Source organism: Trichosurus vulpecula, chromosome 4, assembly GCF_011100635.1.
Source record: "Trichosurus vulpecula isolate mTriVul1 chromosome 4, mTriVul1.pri, whole genome shotgun sequence".
Classification (NCBI taxonomy): Eukaryota; Metazoa; Chordata; class Mammalia; order Diprotodontia; family Phalangeridae; genus Trichosurus; species Trichosurus vulpecula.
The window spans coordinates 45,263,609-45,274,921 of record NC_050576.1 but is presented as its reverse complement, the minus strand read 5'-3'; the positions used below and the strand labels follow the sequence as shown (position 1 = coordinate 45,274,921).

The 11,313-nt window shown below is 40.4% G+C and overlaps 1 protein-coding gene across 1 annotated transcript in view; it reads right to left on the bottom strand.

The window, feature by feature from the left end:
- Window positions 1-1,097: 1,097 nt before the first annotated feature.
- MCOLN2 (mucolipin 2) overlaps window positions 1,098-11,313 on the bottom strand; it is an 83,425-nt gene continuing 73,209 nt past the window's right edge. The window contains exons 13-14 of the mRNA XM_036753272.1: window positions 8,535-8,656; window positions 1,098-2,089 (exon numbers count right to left, since the gene is read on the bottom strand). Coding sequence (XP_036609167.1) covers window positions 2,053-2,089; window positions 8,535-8,656 — 159 coding nt within the window. The 3' untranslated portion in view covers window positions 1,098-2,052. The remainder of the gene's footprint in view (window positions 2,090-8,534; window positions 8,657-11,313) is intronic.

Below are 11,313 nucleotides of genomic sequence, written 5' to 3'. Positions count from 1 at the left end.
GTGGGGCAAATTTCTTAATTTTCCTCAGTCTCTTTAGTCATCTGTAAAATTAACAAGCCAGACTAGACAACCTCTCAGGTTTTTTCTAGCTCTAAATCTATGAACTTATGATAATCACAGAATGATGCATGTGTTGGCCATGAAAGATGGCATAGTCTTGGCTATCCCAAATGTTGTTCAAGAAAGCGAGAACAAATTTACAAGTGTATCCTCAGAATGGAAAAAGTTGAAAGGCACTGGTCTAGGGGAAGTGCTTTGTGTCTAGCTATGTGGTTGCCCTATCAGCAAAAAAGTTAGCCAAGAAGAGAGGGAAGAGCCTGGGGAATTGCAGAAATAAACCAGGTACCTACACCATTAGAGAAGGAGGAAGTGTCTTTGAACCTTCAAAATGATCTTCCCTAATGGAGACTTGAAGTAAGGGGAAAAAATCAGAACTGGAGAATGGTCTGTCCCGTATGTACTCATTAACTACAGAGTTGTGAGAGCACACACCCCCACCCCCACATCCCTTCCCGTAATGAACTTGGAACAGATGATACAGAGGGAAAGTTACAATTGTCAGGATTTTTTTAAAAAATGAAAATACAATGTTACAACATATGCAGGCGAACCTTGAGGGAGATTTTTCTTCTTTTAAGTTCTCCCACTGGGAGCAATGGACAATACTGCAAGGAGGCAGACAAAATAAAAGAGATCTTGGAAGAAGGTCCTAGTCAGAGGATAATGGGAGTGTGCGAGACCATCATTAATCTTTTTCAAGTAAGAATCCTATCTGGGATCCAGGAAAAGAGGATTAAAGGCAGTGGCCTTTAAAGTGTGTTTAAAGGAAAAACTCCCAACATGCATGAGTATATTATATGCCTGGAAAGGGATGAAATTTGATTAAATTAACTAATTGGTCCTAGGTTCTTGTACTCAATCATCAAACACACAAACACACACACATACACACGCACGCACGCACGCACTCGCACGCCAAGTCTGGAACCTGACTGGAGAAAGATCATCTAAATCCTTGGTTTAGACAGAGAGTAGTCTACTGCCTCCATTGATTAGATGACATCCTAGCATGAAACATATTAGGCAATACCATGAATCGTCATAAAAAATATATTTATTGATTTAACAAATTGCCATGTTATCATAACTTGAAGGGTAAACAGCACATTAATAGTGTTCAATTTGGAATTGGTTTACATTAAAATGTGTGCTGTCCATGCAACAACCGTGTCTCCCCCACCCCCCACCCTCAATTAGGTTAGTGTGCAGTTACCAAGTAACCTGAATGGTAGGGATGGGTTCAAATGAGCCAGTCTCCAGCTAATACACGAGCCAACCCATTAAGATTAAAGTTTCTAAGTTAACATTGAAGTAGAAAAAAAAAAAACCACAGAAAAAATGTTTTTAAAACACAGATCAAGAAATGTCTCTAATAAGAGTAAATTACTTTAGCTCATTTTAAGAATCTTTTAAAAATTATATATATATAAATAAAAAACAGGTCTTCAGTTTGGGGTCTTTTCTATTTAGTCCAGCAGCCAACCTCACTTATGTGTGAATCATTAAAACATCTTCCAACCCAAACACTGCTTTTCTTCCCTTTAGTCTTCACCACGAACGGCTTCTCTCTATGTATGTGGTTTTAACATCTTTGTTTTACACTTTTTGAAATATGCAATATTTCTTTCACTTCCTCTCCCTATTTCCACCTGCCAAATGTTTCATCCTATAAATAAAAAGACAAACTGAAAAATAAAAAATTAGTTGTCCCTACCCTAATGTACTTAAGCTCCTGGAGAGATGGGTGGTCTATTCTTTGTAATTCAAGTTCATGTAAAAAGTAGTTTCAGTCCTTCAGCCAGTGGGCAACAGCGAGTAGCAACTTCTTTTTCCCACTCTGCAGTTCAGTAAGTCAGTCTGTTTATGGAGACACAGGTCCAAACTGTCTCTTTGCAATTTGCAGAACTGTTTCAACAACAATGGCCTGGTCCCACCCTGCATTTCCAAGGTGTAAGGAGGCCTGAAGTTCCATTCTTTCTCGCCAGCAGGTCCTTAGTTAATAAGTATCAAATTGTCATCACTTCCTCGCCTGTAACAGAGAGAGGGGGAAGTTGTGGGAGGATAGAAGATACGAGAACAGAATGATTCAAAATCTTACCTCGGAGAATTAAGAGCACATACCAAGAGATATAGTTCAGCATTGTAAATACATCAGATTAAATGCAGATGGACTTTTTGTCGGGTTTTTTTTTTTTTTGGTGATGGTGGGGAGGGGGAAGGGCATAGATTTGTGATTTCATTGGTGTGAGGAGCTCCCTGGCATGGAAAATTCATCCACCAATGCAGATCCCCACCTCTGAGAGAAGATGGTTTAAGGGCCCACAGTTTCACAGCTGGTATGTGTCAGAGACATCATTTGAACCCAGAGTTTTCTGACTTAAGGTCAGCCCTCTTTGATTCTCAAACACATCAGATAATTTTTAAAAGAGAAACATATACACCTTTAAGGACTAGTTACATACTCCTTCCAAGGGACTGAAATTTTCTTGGGTTAACCATCTCTTAAGATCATTTGTTGCTCTTGTTTTGTTCAGACCTTATCCAGGCTTGAGTAGTTAACTTTCTTACCTTCTAGTACTCTTTGAGGACTAAATATGCCTCTGACTCCAGAGTGTCAGCTCTTCATCCTGTTAGCTGAATTATGAGCTAAGGCTCCTTTCCCACACTTTCAGGCCTTGGTGGTGTAAATCCGCCAGCTCTTTTCACATACCGTAATTCCTACTACGGCCTCTTCCTTATCTCCACCTTCACACCACACCAAGTGGTATGATTATCTCTCCCAATGCCTTTGCAATTAACATTCTAGTAGACTGTAAGCTGCTTGAGACCAAGAACTAAACTATTTATCTATCCTTATGTCATTGGTGCCTACCCCCAGCTCTTACATATATGGGTTAAATATATCAATAGGAATTTAACACACATTTGTTGGGTTGAATTTATTGAATTCAAGTTCTCATACATATTATTTCCCCAATGGAATGAAAAAACTTGAAGGCAGGAATTTTTTCTTTTCTTTTCTCTTCTTCCCCTTCTTTTTCAATCTCTCTCTTCCCACAGGCTAGCACCATGCGTAGCACGAAGCAGATACTCAAAACACACTTGCTGATTGAGACTGTTAGTCCATTTGTGGCTCAGCACCTCAAAGACAGGCTGTCTCTACCCAGCCAGCACCTATATTTCTCCCTAGCACGAGCTTAGCTCTTCGTCTCATTCCACTGAAATCAAGCTCACTAAGGTCACCGATTTCAGTTTAACCTTTCTGGTTAAACTAAAGGCTTCTTTTATTGTTTCCCTCCTACACGACACTGTTACTGCCCAACTCTTCTTTGATCCTTTTTGTTGCTCTGGGTTCCAATTCACAGCCCTTCAGAAGAGCTCAATGGCCCCTTTGGGCCCTTTGATCCTATGGTCTTTGGTGAGTTTCTCTTCTCTTTCCCTGGTAGTTACACACATCTCCCAAGATTCAAACTTGACCATATTTAATCCTTCCTTGGGAAACTTATTTACCATAATGGACTGCTGCCACATGAACAGACAAATCAGGTGGTCATCAGCCTTAAACCTGCTTATGCTGTTTGATGTCTACAGAATATCCCAGATGCCCTGCCAACACCTAAAACCACCTAAATCTGAAAATCACCACCCATCTACCCATTCCCAATGTTAACAACAGCAAAAAAAAAAAAAAAAGGCTAAACTCAGACTCCAGGTCTTCACAATAGGAATTCTATTTCTGCTACTTATTCTCTGTATGACCTTGTACAAAGTCATTCACCTCTATGGCCCTTCAGTCTCTCCATCTGTAAAATGAAGGCATTGGATTAGGTGACCTCTAAAGTCCTTTTATTGCTACACAGCAGGAGTTCTTAACTATCTTTGTGTTAAGAACCCCTTTAGCACCCCAAAGAAGCCTATGGACCCCTTCTCAGCCTTTATGCATTTTCAAATGTAGAAATTTTTTTCAAAAGTCAGTGAAAATAATGATGTATTTTTCCCCTATCCAAGTTCATAGACCCCCCTGCCACCCCTCTGCCGAAACCTACACATGAGTAAGCCAGATCTAGGATCCTATGCTCTTTATTCGCCTGTAGTGATACCAACTCTTCTGCTTCTGCAGACTCAAACTTACATCTACAATTCATTCCAGCTTCTATTTCACAACATTTCAATAGGTCTTGTGCACAAAAGGTACTGGTTGTTGATTTAATGTCCTCTTCTCCTTCCAAACTCCTGTCCGGTCTGTCAACAAATCTGGAAACCACCATGCATCTGTCCATCAGTGGTTAGATGTGGCAGCATGGGTGGCACTGGGGACATTCACGGATGGAGCTGTTCTTTGCAAAGAGATGGCTTTTCTAATACGCCACAATAACAACCCCTCGGGACAGTTGGTGGTATAAACTAAGCAGCCAAACTCCAATGACATTTCAATTATCTTTCAGAAGTCATACCTCCACATCCTCTAATGTATTTGTCTTTGCAAAAAACAAATAATAAAACAGACCCACAATTCTCAAAGCCCTCCACCAAATAGGGCACCACTCAGGAGCCAAATGCCAATCAAAGAAAATGAATTTGCATTTATCCAAGCTCACTGCTGCAATTAAATGTTCGTAGAGGATGAAATGTCATTAAAAATCGACTCTTCTCAGAAACCCTCATTTCATATTTACTAGGCATTCTTTGGAAATGCTCAATCATATCCTCATTTCAAATCCCAAGACAGACTATGAATTGATTAACAGAGAAATATGTTCTGTGCTCTGAAACAGCAACTCAATTTTTCTGTCTTTTTCTCCCCTAGGGGTGGTTTAGATTATTTTTCTCAAACAAATAGGAATTCAGTCTTTTGATGTAAGAAAGGAGGTATTTTGCTGCTGCCTCACGATTTTCCTCATTTTTACTTGATGCAAATTTATACATATATGTGTGTGTACAGATATATCTATATCTATAGATATATACAGAGAGAGAGAGAGATACACACTCATACATACATTTACAGGGTGTTCCTAAAGTCTGGACACATAAGCAAAAATGCACATTTTCAAGAAATGAAATGAATACATTTTCAACAACATTTCATTTAATTGGAATATTAACAAATAACATCTTCAATATGATTTCCATCATTTGTGATGCAAAGGTTGATGCACTTTGCAAGATTCATGTGAACTCGATGTAATAACTCCACATTGACGTCACTTTTAGCACATTCACTCTTGGAATATAAATATGAAATCATATGATGTTATTTGAAGTTGAAGATGTTATTTGTTAATATTCCAATTAAATAAAATGTTAAAAATTTCAATCATTTCATTTCTTGAAAATATGCATTTTTTCCTATGTGTCCAGACTTTAGGAACACCTTGTATGTATGAAATTTGAAAGCCCCTAGTTAAGGGGAAACCACCACCTTCTAAGCATATTTAAGGAGCTATTGAGCTCAAACTTAGTCTAGCCTTTAAGCTCCTTCTCTGCTTCTGTTAAGTCTGACTTCAGGACAAAGGCAGGGTGCTGTTGGAATAATCAGATATACCACGGGTGGGGAACCTGCAACCTTGAGGCCACGTCTGGCCCTCCTCAAGTATAGCCCTTTGACTGAATCCAAACTTCACAGAACAAATCCCTTCAGCTTCCCCACCCCTGAGATATGCAAAATGCTGAGAAGGCAGCTAGGAAAAGATGTCTTCCCAGTCAGGCAGAGGAGCCAGTGAAGACAGATCTGATTGAGCATCTGAATGGGGTCTCTTCTTAATTCAGCATTCCTCCTCTAGCTAAAGTTTCTTACGTCTAGACAGAATGAGAAAGGGAATGAATTTGGCTTCACATTCTCCCAGCTCACTTCCAAATTAAGGGTTCATTGCTAATACTGCCTTCAGACATTTGGATTTGGCAGTTGGGTTTTTGTTCCTACATCAGGATTCTTATCCTTTTTCTGCATGCCATAGACCCCCATTGGTAATCTGGTGAAGCTTATAAACTACTTCGCAGGCAGCTAGTTGGAACAGCACTGGGCTTAGAGAAAGGAAGATTCATCTTTGTGAGTTCAAATCTGGCCCCAGACATTTACTAGCTGTGTGACCCTGGGCAAGTCACTTAACCCTGTTTGCCTCAGTTCCTCATCTGTAAAATGAGCTAGAGAAGGAAATGGCAAACCACTCTTGTAGCCTTGCCAAGAAAACCCCAAATGGGGTCATGAAGAGTTAGATACAATTGAAGAATGATTGAACAACATGAAACCCTTCTCAGAATATTTTTTAAAATTTAATAATGGAAGAAAATAGTTAAAATAAAGATGTATTTTTCCCCATCCAAATTCACTGATCCCAGACTAAGGACCTTTGCTCTAAACCAAAAGAAAATGCTTTTAATACTTTTTTGCTTTCAAAACCCACTGATTCAACTCAATGTAATTCAACCAATACCTTGCAGGCTCCTCTATGCACTAGAATCTGAGCACAAAGATAAAAACAAAACAATCCCTGCACTCAAGGAGCTTGTGCTCTACTCTCCTAATAGGAGCACCCAACACTCTGCTAACACTTTAAAAAGAGCCCTAGAGTTTTAGAGAAACCATTTCCTTGGCTTTTAAAATATCTCTAAGGACACAGCAAATCCCATGTTCTCAACCCTGGCCAAGTAACTCATAAGGTCTATGGTTGGAAGGGATCTCTGGGGTCATCTTGCAAGGGGACACAGCAAACCCATGTTCTCAACCTTGGCCAAGTGTCTCATAAGGTCTATGGTTGGAAAGGACCCCTGGGGTCATCTTGCTAAGAAGGTGCAATATCAATTAAGTTAGGACTTTTCTACTGTTTTAGAATGCTAAATTAATTAAGTCTCTTTGATTGAGTCTTACTAGGCGGTAAACCTCAGGCCCAAACCCCTAATTACTAGGTGCTAAGCCTATGTGGGTGTGAAGCCTTCAGGGTCCTAAGGGGAGCTGCTAAGACCAGAGCCAATAGTAGGAGCCTAAATTCTGGTCGCTCAGATGATGTTTGATGATGGCTAAAGAGTGTATAAAAAGAGAACAGAATTATTTGCTTGAAGCTCTCACTCCTGGAGGAGTGTTGGCACAGGACTGTGGGCAGCCACTCTAAGAGCCTCCCGGCTCATCCAGATGTTGATGGTTTCTTGGTAACTATGAATTGTATTTGGTCTGTTTATAATGTATGCTTGTAATTTGTTTGTGTTTGCTCTGAAGTTCAGGGTGCTGACTTTTTCCTCTGAACTAAGTGAATGATATTTGTGTGTTGGATTGAAATTAGAATGTTAACCCCCTAACGTTACTTTCTTTAGTAAAGCCGATCAAAAGAACCTGTGCTGGCAGCATTCTTGTTGTTGGGCTTGTGTTGGTTTTTCACCCCTGCAGCAGATGGTAGCCGAATTGTTGCAATAGAAGGGGACACAGCAAGCCCATGTTCTCAGCCTTGGCCAAGTGACTCATAAGGTCTATGGTTGGAATGGACCTCTGGGGTCATCTTGGTAGGAAGGGGACACAGCAAACCCATGTTCTCAACCTTGGCCAAGTGTCCCATAAGGTCTATGGTTGGAAGGGACCTCTGGGTTCATCTTGCTAAGAAGGGGACACAGCAAACCCATGTTCTCAACCTTGGTCAAGTGACTCACAAGGTCCGTGGTTGGAAGGGACCTCTGGGTTCATCTTGTCCATTTACAGCTTAGCTGGCTAGAGCTGGGAAATACAAGGAATAGGGGAAAGCAAACCTTCCCACAGAGGAATTAAACCAATGATATCTAGACAACTCCTCTAATTTTACATATGAGGAAACTGAGGCCCAGAGAGGTGAGGTGATTTGTATTGGGTCACATAAGTAGTAAGCATCAGAAATGGGATTCCAAGGCCATCTAATTCCAAATCCAGCTTCTTTCACTGCACCAAAACTGCCGTCCAAGTCCTTCTACTTCTCATCTCTATACCTTTATACATGCTATCCCCCATACCAGGAATGCTCCCCCTCTTGGAACCTCTATGTCTTGTGGAGGTTCAGTTCAAGCGCCACATTGGATTTCCCCAGGAACTAGTGTGATTCCTACCTTCTCCCTCCTCCTTCAAATTAATTTAATTTGTATATATTTTTATTTGCTTATGTACTTTTTTTTCTCTCCAGCAGAACATAAGCTTCTCAAGGGCAAGAATCATGTCATTTTTGTGTTTGTATTTCCAGAGGCTACCATAGTACTTGGCATGTGTAAAGATTTTCATAAACATTTGTTTGGTTGAAATGAATTCAACTTGACTGTTTATACAACACTACACTTTCCTATTTCATAATAAGAGATAGTCATTTTCCAATGTGACCAGGAGAAAAAGAAACTGAAGATTCCCTGGAATCCATTGTTTTCCAAGCATGGCTTCAGTCTTGGAGCAAACTCTTTAGATCAAGAGAAAAGTCTTTTGGGAACACCCAAGGACATCTATAAATCAAGGAAATGGCAGTACCCACCTCTGACAGCAGCAGAGAAAGGTCACGGGGGTGGGGACTCGTTTCTGGTACTCTTCGCTGCCACTGCATTCCTTTAGGAATTCCTGAAGGTCCGTTGAAGGAAAGCCATTCTGTTGGTATTTCTTTAAAAAGCACATGATGATATTACCTTATTTATAGAGAGTGAGAAATCATTCCCATTGTCAACAGTCCAAAGCCACCTAGGCTGGAATAGAGTTCTCCCACACTAGGAATAGAGATCCAAGAGCAGATACCAACTAAGTTGAATTAAGCTGTCACTACAGGAACAGAGAAGGCAGGGCCACCATGGAAACCAAGACACAAATGGAAAAAAAAATCCAAGAGAGAAAGGGAGGGAGGTAACTCTTTAAAATTAGATACACATATTGGAGTGCTCCATAAACTGTGAAGGGCTATAAGGCATTAGGATCAAGATGGATAACAAGAAAATTTTCTATAGACCAATCTTAATCTACCTGCCTTGCTTCCTTCCCACCTTCCTTCCTTCTTCCCTCCCTCCCTCTTTTCTTCCATCATCCATCCATCCCTTCCTTTCTCCTGTCCTTTTTCAGTCCATTCATCCCTTCCTTCCTTTCTAATAATCCCTCCCTCACTCCCTCCCTATTTTAGTTATTTATATAACTTTCCATCCATCCCTCCCTCCTTCCCTCCCTCCATTTTCCCATCTATCTCTTCCTTCCATCCATTCTTTCCCTGATCCTTCCCTTTTCTTGGGCTATGCAAAATATTTCCCCCACCTCTAGGGATCAACTACACATCTGCCCCAAATCTTGCACTTTTTCTACTTTTGCGGAGGTGAGAGATGGAGCTCCCTGAAAGCAGGCTTAATGAAGGTAGATTGCTTCAGCCAACTATCATGTACCTCCCCCTCCACCATGCCAGCTCCTAATCTCCTTACGCTCAATGGAAGATCCTGGGAGTGACCTGCATTGATATTTAAGCTTGAAATACTTTTAGAAACATTTCAGCTTCAAAGATTCATTCTCTAGAATTATAGTAGGTAGCTATTATCTCCCACATAAGCGCTCCCCTTGTTATTAAAGCAAATTGTCGCTGATGCTAATGTGAAGATGGCGATTCACTAATCTCCTAGTACACATGATTGCTGGTTAGAGTTTTTCAATGAAGTTGACTTTCCAGGTGTCATGGCTCAGATGTGAAAAGGAGGCTAAGCAGGAGAGGGGTTGGAACTCCCAGTCTCTTCCCAGAAAACGGCATTACATCTCAAGTGGGTCTCTATGGACAGTGAGTCTCATCAACTGAAAAATGAGCTTCTACAGAAATACCATCTGCGGTTGAGCCAACATCACTCTAAACACAGTGAGCTAGAGATATGGCACATTTGAGACTCTTCAGGCTATCTCAATCTTGACCTGAAAGATAACATCTATTCTCCAATTCCAGAGTCTCTGAGTTGGAAGGGGCCTCTAAGGCCCTCTAGAACAACTCACGCCTGAACAAGAAAGAATTCTCTCTACACTTTTGACAAGTGGTCACCTAGCCTTTGCAAATGTCTAGGAGGAGAAAATCACTATCTCTTGGGGCAGTTCATTCTATTTGAAAACAACTCTAAATTTTTTTTTTAACAAGGATTTATTATCTCTTCCTCTCGTTGCCCAACGTAAACACATACATATGTGTATGTGTGTGTTCCTCATAACAAACACATATAATCAAACAAACCAAATTTCCATATTGGCCATGTCCAGAAATATGTCTTATTTTGAATTTTAATTCCATCACCTCTCTTGTAGGAGGTAAGTGGCATAATTTCATCTTCCTTGTTCTGGATTTGTGGTTTATCATTGACAGCTCTAATTGTTTTCCTTAGACAAACTAAAGCTTGTCCCTCTAAAACTGCTACCCATTACTCCTAGTTCTGTCCCCTGTGACCAGGCAGAATATCTATTCAAAAGTTGAATAAGCTGCCTTGGCAGGCAGTGGGTTCCCCTCCTCATTGAAGGTTTTTAAGAAGAGGCTGGATGACTATTTGCTGTATATGTTGTAGTTAAGATTCCTCTCAAGTATGGCCTGAAGGTCCCTTTCAAACTCAGAGTTCTGTGATTTTGTCTAATCCCTCTTCCATGTCAATCCTCCAAATACTTGACTATGGCTATCATGTCTTCCCCCAAGTCTTCTCTTAGGTTAAACACCCTCAATTTCTTCATTTGATTCTTCCATGACATGACGTGACATCAAGGCTTTTCAGCCCACTGACCACTCTTTTGGATGCTCCCTGGCTTGCTAATGTTCTTCCTAAAATACAGTATCCAAAGCTGAACAAATTATTCTAGGTGGAAACTGTCTATTCCTTTAGCTCTGGAACCACAAAACAATGATCAACTAAACTCTGGCATTGTTCCAGGATAGGGTGTGTCAATTTCTGGGAACTATCTTACCCAAGTCAGAATTAGCTATAAGACACAATGTTACATGATAAATTATGAGTCTTACCTAAATTTTCTATCTCTTACCCCCCTCACCACTCCTATTCCCCAACACAGTGCTCTGTATACAACATATGCTTAACAAGCTTTTATTAATTTATTCGTTGGGAATTAAATAACAGGAGCTCCTTTTCTTACTCAATTTTAAGCAAACCTTTAGGGCTAAGCACCTCTGGATGTCCTTTAAGAAGAGAAAGAAGATCATAAGTATCTAGCTAGTCATCTGCCAAAGGATGTTCATACATTACTGTGCACACATTAGTGTCCAGTATTTAGTTCACAAACAGCCATATCCAGCTCTATCTGAACTG